At 48.7% G+C, this 14,586-nt stretch overlaps 1 protein-coding gene across 22 annotated transcripts in view; it reads left to right on the forward strand.

Moving 5' to 3' along the window:
* GAPVD1 (GTPase activating protein and VPS9 domains 1) overlaps positions 1–14,586 on the forward strand; it is a 304,659-nt gene that overhangs the window by 141,646 nt on the left and 148,427 nt on the right. For all 22 annotated transcript variants that reach the window (XM_086924684.1, XM_086924695.1, XM_086924697.1 and 19 more), the window contains one exon: positions 6,283–6,423. In XM_086924684.1, the coding sequence (XP_086780810.1) occupies positions 6,283–6,423 (141 nt within the window). The remainder of the gene's footprint in view (positions 1–6,282; positions 6,424–14,586) is intronic.

Genomic DNA, 14,586 nt, shown 5'->3' on the forward strand with positions numbered 1-14,586 from the left:
ATAACATCCTGCAAAGGAAAAGAGAATTCGCCGAACGGATGAAGAGGTTCACCATCCCTTCGAAGCCGGCGACAACGCTCGACGAGAACAAGGAGGAGTTCGACGCCGAAGAGCCGCCGAAAACTCCACAGCCCCAAGAACACCAAGAGGAAGAGGGCCTATACTATGACGAGGAGGGCGAGGAAGATCAGTGCACGAGTTTAAACTCTGCATCCTCGGTGGCGCAAGACCTGGATTGGCAGGACCTCGACGCCAAAAGCCCAGAAGTGGCTGTGGAGACGTATCCTTCGAGGGCTTCGCCGCCAGATGACATTGGTATCTACAACATGGTCATCAGGAACGCGGCAACAGCTTATGGAGTGAAACGGGAGCAAGAAAAAACAAAAGCCTGCTTCCTTTTAGAGACCCTGCTCCCCAGTCAAACCAGGAGTCGATTCCTCCCCATGCTACCAAGTGTCCTGGACCAGGGGAGGGAGGTATTCAAGGAACCAGCAAGCTGCAGGTCTGTCACACCTAGGACCAAGAAAAAATACAAACACTCCTCTAAGGAGCCTCCCTACATCCAGGGATCCTGCATGGCTGACTTCATCATTGCAACAACAGCCAAAAAGAGGGCCAACGTTCCCACAAACTCAGGCCCACCACCAGACAAAGAAAGTAAGAGGATAGACCTCACTGGAAAGAAAATAGAGAGAAATGCAGCAGTACACTGGTGCATTGCCAACTCAAATGCCCTACTCAACAGACATACGTACCAGCATTGGAATGAGGTCAACAGCTGCTCAAACACCTCCCTGAGCAATACCAACAGAGAGCAACGCACCTGGTGGAGGAAGGCAAGAATATAGCTAACTCATGCCCGAAATCAGCCCTGGATGCAGCAGACACATCCTACAGGCTCATGATGATCGGGGTCACAGAAAGAAGACATGCCTGGCTGAGGATTTCAAGCTTCAAGCCGGAAGTACAGAATAACATTCTGAACACGCCTTCAATGGAGAAACCCTGTTAGGAGCACCAGTGGATGAGAAACTCAACCAACTGAAAAAATAAAATAAAACTGCGAGGTCCATGGGGGCCTTGCAATTCAGAGGAATGAAAAGAGGAACCCTGACACGGAGGCCAAACGGAAGAGTGGGAACCAGCCGGGAACGTCACATCAGACATTCCAGCAGAACTACCAGGGCGACAATCAAGCACAGCAGGGCCAGCAGAAACAAACCTGGCAATACCAGCCTCGGGCCAGTCCTTTCGCGGGAGGGTGAATGGACGAGGGCAAACAAGAAGAGGGGCCCAGCAACCCACCTCAAAGTGACTCTGCACCGCCAAGTGTGCCCACCCTCACGACACCTCCATGGGAGGGGCACAACAAAGTCAACAAAAAAGGGTTACACGGACTAAAGATCAACGAACATGTAACACCAGTAGGAGGCAGACTAAAACACTTCTTCCAGGAATGGAAGAAAATACCAAGACAAATGGATACTGAACATCATACAGTTCGGATACTGCATAGAACTGGAAAAGAAACCACCAAACAGGAAATCAAAAAGGAAAGCGCGCTCAGCAAAATAACTAGCGCTACTCATAGAGGAAGCACAAGAACTCCTCCACAAAGAGGCCACAAAACAGTACCATTCAAAGAAAGAAACAAGAGTGTACAATAACTACTTCCTCGAAATGTTAAGACCCATCCTGGACCTACGGTTCCTAAACCAATACATAAAAACACAAAAAGTCAAAATGACATCTCTTCAAGAAGTCATCCCGCCGATAAGGGACGGAGACTTTATGTCCACCATAGACCTAAAAGACCCGAACTTACACATTCCCATGAACAGGCAGCACAAACATCTACTGAGATTTGCCATCGACAAAGCACACTACCAGTTCACTGCCCTGGCCTTTGGTCTAAAATCTGCACCAAGGGTCTTCACCAAGTGCCTCGCAGCCGTGGCAGCGCACCTAAGGAGGGAAGGGATTCATGTATACCCCTACCTCGACTACTGGCTAATACAAGCAAGTTCCTACAAACAATGCAAAGAATATGCACAGAGACGCTAACAGAGCTGGGATTCTCAATACACTGGGGGAAATCCTCAATGGAACCAGAACAAGTGAAGATCTTCCTAGGAGCACAGATCACCACCATACAGAGCAAAGTGTTCCCCAGCGACAAGAGAACACTTGCCCTGCTGAAGGAGACACGTCAGTACCAGAAGGGTCGAGCTCTGACAGTGAGAACAGCGACAGATTCATGGGGATGATGGCGACCTTTTACACCTAGTCCCCAATATACGTATCCACATGAGACCATTACAGGAATGGCTGCAACAACAATGGTCACAAGCTACAGGGAGTTGGGAAGATCTAGTGGTTGTAACGCACGCAGTGCAGGAGAAGGTAGCGTGGTGGAACAAGGAGAACATAACAAAGGGGAAGCCTCTGACACCATGAAACCAAACCGTGACCATCACCACAGACTCATCCCAGAAGGGATGGGGAGCACACATGAACCAACTCAAGGTGCGGTGCCTGTGGACCCCAACAGATGCGATCAAACACATCAACTATCTGGAACTGAAGACTGTGTTCCTCGCACTAAAAGCCTTCCAGAAACAACTGTATGGACAAAGAGTGCCGATAGAAACCGACAACACCACAACTATGTTCTACATCAACAAACTGGGAGGGACACATTCAGTCGCACTATCCAACCTAGCACAGGACATATGGAGAATGGGCCATCCCACTCAAGATAGACCTCCTAGCTAGACACCTACCAGGAAAGGACAACGTGGAGGCAGACTGGCTCAGCAGACAGACATCGGCATCCCACGAGTGGGAGCTCAATGCACAAGAAACACAAAGGCTATTCAAGAACTGGGGGACACCAACAATAGACCTATTTTCAACACACCAGAATGCAAAATGCTGATACTTCACATCCAGGCAACCAGGGGAACAATCCCAGGGGAATGCCCTATGGATAAGCTGGTTGAAAAAATGTGCCTACGCTTTTCCTCCCGATACCACTGATGCACAGGGTACTCAGCAAATGCAGAACCAGCAACATGACGCTGATTCTGGTAGCACCACAGTGGTCCAAGCAGTCATGGTTCTCACAAATGGAGGAAATGGCGCAGGGAAAACCTCACAAGTTCGGGAAAAGGAAGGACTTACTCTCCATGCAAAACTCAGAGGTACTCCACCCAGAGATCCTCTGCCTAGCGGCATGACTCCTGAAGACATAGAGTTTGCACACCTGAAACTGCCGGAGAGCACACTGCGGGTGCTACGAGAGGCAAGGAGACCTACCACATGGAGGAGCTGTTGTGGCAAAATGGAAAAGATTCACACAATGGTGCGTCAAGGAAAAACTACACAAAAAGATGACAAAGGAATCAACTGTGCTAAAATATTTAACGCACCTGCTAAAATCAAACCTAAGTTCTACCTCGCTGGGAGTACACCTAGCAGCGATAGTAGCCTACACAAGAGGAGAGACCGGAAAGAGCTTCTTCACATCACAAGTAGTAAAAAGATTCCTGGAAGGGGCTAAAAGGATCGCACCACCAAAGAGGATGCTGCCACCGGCATGCAACCTTAATTTAGTCCTAACAGAGTTTATGAAGGTGCTTTTTGAACCCATCCACAAGGCCTCACTACAAATGCTCACGATGAAGGCAGCCTTTCTAGTGGCAATCACCTCGCTACGCAGGGTAAGCGAGCTGCAAGCACTAATGCTACAAGAACCTTGCATCCAAATACACAATGACAGGGTGGTGATGAGAGAACGGACCCACACTTTATGCCAAAGGTGGTGTCAAGGTTTCACATGAACCAGACAATCTAGATACCAAGCTTCTTTCAGAAACTATCCACAAGCGCAGAGAGGGCACTGCACACTCTAAACGCTAGAAGGGCAGTAATGCATTACATGGAAAGAGCTAAAGAGCACAGGAAAACAAAGCAGTTCTTTGTGTCCTTCGCAAGCAGTTTCCTGGGTAGACCAGTAACAAAGGCCACCAATCGCACGATGGAGCGCACAGACAATACAATTCTGCCACAAACAGGCAGGTCAAGAACTAACAGGATGGGGCACAAGCCCACTCTACCAGGAAAAAGGGAGCAACAATAGCCTTCCTGGCTAACACACCCATTCAAGACATATGCCTGGCGGCAACATGGGCTTCAGTGCACACGTTCACTAAGCACTACTGTGTGGATATACAAATGAACAAGGAAGCACAAGTAGGACAGAAAGCGCTTCAACATATATTCAACAACCAACGCTCCTCTTCCACCCAACCGCCACAAACATAACAAACGCTACAAAGTCTATGCACAGCATAGTGAATCCCGAAAGATTCACGCTGCAAAACGAATAGTTTCTAACCTGTCGGTGTAGTTTTGCAGCTTGAAGATCTTTCTGGATTCACTAGCGAACAAAAAAACCTCCGGCAGAAAGATGAGGCAGGAGAAGCAGGTAGAAATACAAAAACAATATACAAACAGCCACCTTAAGAGACAAAGTGGAAATTCATTTACTGTAAGGGAAAAGTTGAAAACATTGCCAAAGGATTCACGAACACAACACAAAAACAAGAAAAAAGAATCTGAAGTTGGTGCTCAAAGGTGGGAGCTTCCGCAGAAGGCGTTCCGAAGTCACAGGAAGGACACCAAAAGGTGGGACGTCGACGCCCACCTGGGCTACAAAACAAAAAGAGAAAACTGCGATTCCGGACCCAACCACTAGACCACGGAATAATGCACAGCATAGTGAATCCAGAAAGATCTTGAAGCTGCAAAACTACACCGACAGGTAAAACAATCCAAAATAAAAATGAAATATTGTCGTATTCAAGTAGTGTTACCGAAAACATGGGAGGGTTTAAAGGCTGTGTTACATAAAAGAACTGAATGGTATCTACTAAATGCAGTCTGTGGCACGGTGGGTGAACAGACCTCAGACCCGCGGGCCTATTAGTAAGTAACTAAAGTGATGCTCTAGTTTTAAGTAATTTTTTCAACAAGGAGGATTACTTTCAGGGAAGCTATCTAGGAATACTCGTAGAAATACTCGTCCAATAGGGCAGATGGTGTGAATTATACGCAATAGGTATAACAATGACACCCACCAAGCATATCCTGAGTGGTTTAAAATCTGCTTGTCATTCAGTATTTGATTGTGCATTCTCTAGGGGATACCTGCAGCACCATTCATGGTAGGGCTGTATTGTCCCTAATGAAATGAAACCGGATTAGCCAAATATTGTATGGTGCCCTATTCACAATACATGTGCTACTTAATCTGTACCGAAGTTATGCTGCCATTTAATCCCTCCGTGTGTCTTAAGCGATATACCCAGTGCTGTTCCCTGTTGAGTACTGTTTATGCCATATTGCCCCAGGGGACTATATACACCTTCTCAAGAACTACCCATCTGATGTCGTCCTCACTGTGTTTAATCTCCCAAAAATGTCATGTTTGTAGGACACTTTTTACACCTGATGTTGCTTCTATGTACATGGCTCTTAATGCGGCCCTTATGTGACCTCATACCCACATATTTCAGGCCATATGGGCTTGTATTTGTTGCCATTGCCACCTCAATGATTAGAATATCCACAGAATGCAAACAGTCAGCATGACCGGAATACTCCCTTAGTTGCTAAAAGTTAGCCAAGTGACTCCAATCTCCATACCTTCATCTCATTCGATTATCTCCAATTTTCAGCTTCACTTACCTCAGTGTTAGAAACTTTCCCTTCACCTCTGCCCTCTTTTTCCTATATAGATCTGTTTTCCTCCCTCTTATCAGCCCCAGAAACACTGTGTCTGCCCCGCTGCTCACCCTCCTTCTTTGTATGATTCACTTTGCACTCATAGGTCTGTTTTCCTATCTCCCATCTATTTTCATTCTCACCGGCCTCATACACTGTCTACTCCCTCATTTACCCACCTCCACACTACTCTTTTCCTTTCTGAGCAATCCTTCTTTCTTGTGTCTGCTTGTCTACTTTAATCTCTTTTACTCTTTATTGCTATTGTGCTTTTTCCCAATCCCCCTGCTTTTTTCATTTGATCTTACTGTTTGCTTTCCTTTTTCCTTTCTCCATTTCCATTTCTCTTTCCATCCTCCTCTTCTGGTTACTGTTATTTTTGCAGTTCTGCATGCTTAATGTGTTATATTGCTCTATATTTTATCCTAATGCACTTTGCTGACTCATTCAGGCCTGCTCATTTTCTTAGTAAGGTTTTCCCCCTTGATCACTTAGGTGCAGCTGCAGAGAACATGCTGGGAAGTCTTCTGTGCTTACCGGGGTCTGGGTCACTTTTACTTGATCCTTGCACTGGTTCAACCATCTCCGAAACCACCAGTGAGGCCTGGAGTGTCGAAGTATTGCCAAGCGACTCAGGTGAGCAACACATTACACTTTTTTTTGGGCCATGAAATATTGCCAATAATGTATAACATGTAAAATGATTTACTATTTTAAACAGTTGAACAGTTTCACTTTGTTATGTTATGTTATACCTTCTTGTATAGCGCTCGAATCACCGTGGGGCATCTCGGCGCTTACTCAGAACTTACCCAGGAGAAAAGGAACCGAGAGGAAAGGAGCCATTAATACAGAAAAGCCTTTAGATGTTTCCTAAAGACTTTGCTTGTATGTTTATGGCAAACATTGCTCTTTCCATGCCATACTGATACTGGTTTGTGATCTCCAGTTGATATGTGCCTAACCGAATGAGAATGCATTCATGACAAACTTGCAGTTGATGGTTGTGTAAACCAAATGTGTCAAAACATAGTTTTGCTTTCAGGTTATACAAAGTCAATTTATCTTAACAGTCTACGCCAGCCACATTAATTTTCACCCCTGGACTGTTATGCTGGATTCTAGGCTGAATGAGTCTTCCCAGAATTTGATGGAAAAAAAAGAAAGAAAAAAATATATATATATATATATATATCTATATATCCTACTGGCGGTCGCCAGTAGGTATATATAGTTAGGATTTTTTCCCTATGGCATTTCTGAAAATTCTATGTCTAATAACTTTAGCGTTTGTGGACGGAATCGTCTGAAATTTTCAGGAAAATGGCACATTTTGTTTCTGAGCAGCCCCTGAAAATTGGGGGGGGGGGGCCGAGAAGAAAGGGGGGTCCCAAAACGTGTTTTTCCCATGTTAATTTCCATAGGGCGTTTGGCCTCACTTTTAGCCCGAACGGCTGAATGGATTTTCACGAAACTTGGCAAAATTGTAGGGACTGTTAGCCCGATGTGCCTTTGCTAGGTCTCAATATATGTGCTCCAGTAGTTTTTGAGAAATTAACGTTCAAAACAAGATATATATCTGTAACAGCGCTCCGGGCAGCGATCCGGTCCGCTTACTTTTCGCGAAACGGAACTTTGCGCGCAGAAAGCTGATTGGCTCTCAGGTGTCTGTCAACATTCTAAACAGTCTGGAGCGGCCGCCATCTTATCTCTCGGTAGGATCGAGAGAGAAGAAGAGGTGAAAAACGAAGGGGAAATTTAATGAAAGGGGGCAAGGTATACCCCTCTTGACCCCCTAGGATTGTTGTTGGGGTTATTAAAGGGTCCCGTGGGGAAAATAAAAAAAAAAATGATTTTTCACGGTAGAAGCGCTTCACGGGCCGCGAACTGGGCCGCAAACTGGTAGCAAAACGGGAATTCGCCATTTTGTGCTTCGTTTTAATTGTTTAGAGACAAAAATTATCGCCGCACATTGGCCACAATGCATGAATATCGCTGAAAAGTCAGCGATATTCATGCATTATCCAGCAAATGCTCTTAGCCATGTTATCCACTTCCCATTGGATAACATGGCTAAAACTGCTCAGGGCAGGTGTTCGGTTTTGGAGATATTCGCGCTTAGAGCGAATATCTCCAAAAGTTGGTAATAGGAGATAGCGATGGTTAGGGACTGTTTCCAGTTGCTAAAATCTTGGCACGCCCACTTTGCATGTCATTAGTGACAAATATCACTGATATGCAAAGCGGGGCCCAAGATGGTCGCTATCTCCTTTTAGCTGTCACTAACTGGTGTTAGCGACAGCTTGGTAATAGGGAGATAATTTTATCTCTTTTTTTTTTTGGCTTTTAAAGCCAAAAAAGCGGAAATAACCCCCCTTGATAATATGCCCCATGATTTCTCGGGGGTTTCAGCTGACAGGGCTTGGTATTGTGTTACGTGCTAATTCTTCCAGGAAACGTCAGAGGGTCGATGCAGGGGTTCTAGAAGGGGTGATAAACCATTTAAGCCTTATGAACAAGCGCATGGTCTTTTAAAGATTTATGAAGTACTCGGGGCGGCGGTGTGTGTGTGCCCTCTTTCAGGAGCGGGCGGGGGGGGCACTGCCAGCAACTTGCCAGGCCAGGCAGTGTTCAACACGTGCATCACCCTTTCTCTGCCTGCTATTGCGCTCCATGCTTCGGAAAGGTAAGAAAAAGAACGTGCATTTGAGTTTGAAATGTCCGATCTTGTAGCAGTACACTTGCAAAGCCCACACATGACAATAACCCGATTCAAAGCCCCATTCACCCGATTTTTTAAACATATATAGCACTCCAACAAAGTTAGATTTTAAAACTTTATTAACATTTAACTATAATGAACGGAACAAAAACTGTAAAAACATTTAAACATTTTTCACCCAAAAAACAATGGTCAGAAGCTGTCTTTTGTGCGAATAGTCCCAAGGCAGCACAACGTGCAGAGTTCTGGACGGCACCCAGGTGATGTCGCCTGGGTGCCGCACTGGTTTTGGGATCCTACAATGCTGCTCCGAAAATTGGCGTGGGGCGTCCCGGGTGGGGCGGGGGGAGGCCTCGTCAGTAGCGGTCTGTTGTGCGAATAGTCCCAAGGCAGCAGAACGCGCTGAGATGTTGATGGCACCCAGGTGATGTCCAGTAAACTGCTGCACTGGTTTTGGTATCCTACAATGCTGCTCCGAAAATTTGCGTGCGGCGGCCCCGGGGGGGGGGGGGGGGGGCGTGGGGGAGGCGGCGTGAACGGGCCTCCCCAGGTGGCGGCCATCCAGCTGAGTTGCGCCCGCTCTTGCGGCTACAGCGTCTCGCTCACCATGTTGTTGAGTTGCTCCCACTCTTGCAGTGCAGCGATAGGCGCCTGCCACATGACTCTTAAAATGGCGGACGGCTCTTCGGTTTTGGGCCTGGTCCACTGAAATGGCCTGGGACACCTTGGAACTCGGACGCTTGCCTGCTAGGGCTTGGGCTCCATTCTCGAAAAGCGTCCCCTCAGCCGTGAAGATTCTACAAAAGTCTTGGGGGCCCCCGACTCCCGCAGGCTTCCGGTGGGGAGCGGCTGCCATGATTGCTCGCGGAATGACCACGACGGAGCCACGAGATGGTGGTGCTCTCATGCTGACGCCAGCTTCAGTCTGAATGATCCAGAAACAAGGTGGGGCTTTCATCGTTTGGGGAAAAAAAAATGTTCTAAACCAATGAAAAGTGTTATTTTTAGGTCATATGACCAAGCCTTCCATCTTTAGGAAACCAAAAGTAAAATGATCCAATGAAAAGTTTTATAAACAAGTCACATGACCTGTTATGCGGCATAGGGCTACAAAAAGCGTAGAAAATCCGTTGGCACGTGAGGCGGCGTAAGTAGCGGACCGATGTGCGAATAGGCCGAAGGCAGCACAACGCGCTGAGATCCGGATGGCACCGAGGTGGTGTCAAGCAAATTGCCGCACTGGTGTGGCCATCCTACAATGCTGCGCCGAAAGACGGCGTGTCCAGCTGAGTTCCGGTCACTCTTGCGGTACAGTGAGTCGAACGTGCCGAGATCTGGATGGCACCGAGGTTGTGTCCAGCAAGTTGCCGCACTGGTGTGGCCATCCTACAATGCTGTGCCGAAAGTCGGCGTGGGGTGCCCCGTTGGCTTATGAGGTGATGTCAGTAGTGGACCGATGTGTGAATAGGTCGGAACCAGCACAAGGCGCCAAGATCCGAATGGCAAGTCCTGGATATTGAGTGCCATAGTTGAGAGTTCTGAGCAGTGCTTGTAAGACTATCTGAAGCTTATTTGCACCTGCTGCAGCTTCACTGTTGCCCAAGGTGGTGTCCAGCAAATTGCTGCAGTGGTGTGGCCATCCTACAATGCTGCGCCGAAAGACGGTGTGTCCAGCTGAGTTCCGGTCACTCTTGCGGTACAGTGAGTCGAACGCGCCGAGATCCGGATGGCACCGAGGTTGTGTCCAGCAAGTTGCCGCACTGGTGTGGCCATCCTACAATGCTGCGCCGAAAGACGGCGTGACCAGCTGAGTTCCGGTCACTCTTGCGGTACAGTGACTCGAACGCTCCGAGATCCGGATGGCACCGAGGTGGTGTCCAGCAAGTTGCCGCACTGGTGTGGCCATCCTACAATGCTGCGCCGAAAGTCAGTGTGGGGTGCCCCGTTGGCTTATGAGGTGATGTCAGTAGTGGACCGATGTGTGAATAGGTCGGAAGCAGCACAAGGCGCCCTGCACTGTTGAGCTTTTTTCAATGCCTGTTTTTTGTTGTTTCCCCTCCATCAAAAACAAAAAAAAAATATAAAACTGTGCAAAAATACAAAAAAATGTTTAGAAAAGCAGTGCTTGTAAGACTGTCTGAAGCTCTTTTGCACCTGCTGCAGCTTCACTATTGCCCTGGTGTGGACAAAGATCGCCCATGACTTAGGCTGATTGAGAGTTTGTAGAAAAATGGCTTCAGATTTTCCACATATTACTCTTCAACATTCTTCCTAAATGTAACAATGTGAGATTCACTAGGAGAACGGCTGTTTATCTTTCCTTTCAAAATGCTGCCAACAATATTTTCTGAATGGAAGACACCATCTTGTAGCATAAAGGGCCGAAAGGGGTTCTGGTCTGGCCGATTGTTGGTGGAGACATTTTGACTATATCTTGGACCTGCTCGGCCTCGCCCAAAATGGCGCCGGTATAAATGGGACTCGTAACTCCTTGCCCGCAAATGTATATCTAGAAAATTTTATTGTAAGTGGCCCTGTCTTATTTTAATTACAAAATGTACGTCCACCGATTCCGCAACTGTTAGACACCTTAGTTCTTGCAACCTAATGGCCCGCTCGTTACGTTCCTCTACAGTGTAAATGTCTCCTCATCATATACGATTTCAGTTTGCTCCGTGGCCGGCCCAGGTGGTTATAGGCCCGTATTTGTATACTGACATTTTCACAATAAAGGTTTTTAAATTTATTTATTTATTTATTTTAGAGTTTTCTATAGCGCGAACTTGAACCGATTAGGTTATCAGAGCGCTTTACATAGCACAAGTTTCGTTACATGTTAACACAGCAGTTTACATAGAATCAGTTACGTTGCACATTTCAATAACTTGAACCGAATAGGTTATCAAAGCGCTTTAAATAAGACAGCATTCGATGTCCAGTGCCCTCCTCCGCCGTGTAGCGGGGGACCACTTCAAGCCCTCCGAAGTCGTCGAGCTGTCGGGACTAGGCTCCTGGAATGTCCAGTGCCCTCCTCCACCGTGTAGTGGGGGACCTCTTCCAGCCCTTCGAAATCGTCGACCTGTCGGGACTAGGCTCCTGGAATTTCAGCTGTCCCTTTACAACTACTTTGTTTGAAGTCATGACGGAGTTACTAGTGAACATAATACAACTAGAGATATAGTATTGCCATATAAGAAGGTAGACATTCTATCCAGAAAAAGGTGTAAACACATGAGTGTAAACCCCGGCTATCCACCCGAGAGAGAGACTAGGCAAAGATGGCCGCCCCATATGAGAAGAGACAGTAGTCCTCTTTTTATTATTGTGGCTTTGTGAGCAGGGAGGGCAGTTTCGTTTTCAAGCTAGCCCAGTTCCTGAGTTGCTGTGAGGGAGTCTTATCTTGCAGGGGCCTCGTGGGCATCTGAAGGCACAGGCGGTGATTTATTGCCTTTCTTTTTAGCACCCCGCCATTTTGAACAAAGGGTTGTGTCAAAGTACAAGCGATGGTCAAGAGAAGTATCTTTTTTGTGTAGCAGCCCGTCCGTTAGTGCTCAGTTCCAGATGTATGACCTTTTTTGTGTAGCAGCCCGTCAGTTAGTTAGTGGGGGGGGGGATGGGGGGGGGGGGGCCTCGTCCACTGCCGCCCCCAAATCTCCGCGGTTTCCTGGTGCATCAAACAGCGTCCCCGAGCCCCTCCACTGACCTCAAGGCTGTGGGAATCCTCTCATGTGGGGCGGGGGGCAATCGTGAACTGTAGGCACCGGAGACCTGCTCCCAGGGTCCCGGTGGCAGCCGGTGGGGGGGGGGACGCAGGGGGTCACCCGAGCAGAGGAGGAATCACCGCTCTTGACTGCAGGCTGCTCTGAGCCCTTGTGCCGCAGCCCCTTCCGTCACACCCGACGGCGCTGTGTGTTTCCCTCTCGTCTCGCTGCTCGACTAGGGACTCCACTCCGATGTTTCCCAGGGCAGCGACTCCACCCTCCCTCCCTCTCACCTCCAGCCTCCGAGGGTCCGATGTAGCGAGGGACAGGTTCAGCCGAGTGAGCTTCTCACACAAGCAAGGTTCACCGCGGACCTGCGGCAGGCGCCCCACACACGGTTCGGGTGCACAGCGCCCGTCCGACTCGTCCCCGGTCTCCGCTCCTCCTCCCCGCTGCTCTACAGCCCGAGCTGGCAACGGGCGGCCGCCATGTTGGGTCCTCGGCGGGGATCAGGAGCACTCGGCAATCGCCGCTCCACCGGCACAAGCAGCGATCTGGGTAGCCCTGCAGGTGCCCCACACCCTCCGCCACAATTATGGAGCGTGTACGTCGCGGGGGGCCTCCCAAGGACGCTGGGCTCCAGGCCGGAGCAGCGCGCTGGCCGGGAGCCGAGACGGTCCACGTCCTTCCCGTAGTACGTCCTCCTCCAAACACGGTAGTAGTATTTACATTGGTAAAGTTTTTACTTTTAGTCACTGTTTTCGAATCAGTAAAAGGCAAGTGAAATAAAGCAGTCCAATTACATGACGGATAAAAGGTATAATATGTAGGAACGTAGTAAAGATAAATGGTCAAGGGCAGTTGTGTTTTCCACTCCTGCAACATAAAGTGATCGATAAGAATCTGATAATCAGGCGTATCGGCGACTAAGACAGCAGGCCCAGTCTCTTTTACTCAACGGCTCCGTCATGGAACGAAGAAACGCCCTTTTTCTCGAAAAAGGAATATATTTTACTTGCAGGACAGTTGTAAATTTTCCGGGAAAGTACATTAGCCTGGAATATTATAACATATATGTTTTAAAAAAAATAATGTTCGAAAAAAATAAAAAGCGTAATTTTTAGGTCATATGACCAAGCTTTTCATCATTAAAATAACAAAAGTAAAATGAACCAATGAAAAGTTTTATTAACAAGTCACATGACCTGTTATGCTTACGTTACGCGCTGCGCGCCGCGCCCCGGATCACTTCCGGGTGCGCTAACGCGGCGTGTCATATAACGCATTACGCGACAACGTAGGTCAAGAATATAGTCAAAATGTCTCCACCAACCAGCGTTCGGAACACAACGTGTGTGTGTCAAGATGGCCGCCTGGCAGGAGCTCCCGTGAAGAGCTCCTGGTGCTGGGGATTCCCTTGGGCTTTATCCCTGCTTAGCACGTACCAGCTTGCCGGATCTTGTAGCAGAAAAGTAACTGGAGCATGTAACTGGATTGGGAAGTAACTGGATTGCCCTGAAACTGCGTGAACGGGCTGGGATTCAAGCCCTCGCCCCAACAACGGACAACACCCACTGAGACAGAGTCTGACCTGAAGGAGGCAAGACCTGCTGAGCCGGCACTCGGACTGCGGAGCTATCGCAACCGGCCACCAGGCCCGTGCCTTCAGAAACACCACATCGCGGCGCAGCTGAAGCCCCGGGGAACCTCTGAGTCGGCTCGGCGGAGGGTCCCGAGCCAGCACCGCCACAGCAGAGGAATCCAGAAACACCACACTCTCCGCGCGGAATAGCGGAAACAACAGACCAGCCCAGCTGCACCGGGACCAAGGTGGACCGAGCACCGGACCCATCCCCCCCCCCCCTCTCTAAATTGGCAGATGCTGGCCGCTACAGGGGTACAACGGACAACACGCGCAGCAGGGGAGCACCGCGGGACGAACACCGGACCCCGCCTCCACTCACGAGCTGAAACAACGGACCCCCCCTCCACCCAGAAGCCGCCGATTGCAACGGACCCCCCCCCCCCCAGAAGCCGCCGTAGCCGCCGAAACAACGGACCTCCCCCCCACCCAGAAGTCACTGATTGCACACCGGGATGAGGACAGCACCCCCCTCCCCGCAGTAAAGGAACTCTCCCACCCGCCCCGCAGTAAAGGAACACCAACGGACTGGAGGGCTGAGAGGAGCAGCGGACGCCGGCATGGAAATAGTTTGCAGTCACTGGTGGAGCACATGAGCGCGCAGCGGACACAGTCCTTAACTACAAGAGAAGGTATTTATGTACATTTTCTTTGGTTCTGAACTTTGTTGTACTTGTACAAAATAGCGGGGGTCGGAAAAACAAGAACCTAAGGCCATAAATCACCTACTGTGC

Source organism: Lissotriton vulgaris, chromosome 5 (assembly GCF_964263255.1).
Source record: "Lissotriton vulgaris chromosome 5, aLisVul1.2, whole genome shotgun sequence".
NCBI lineage: Eukaryota > Metazoa > Chordata > Amphibia > Caudata > Salamandridae > Lissotriton > Lissotriton vulgaris.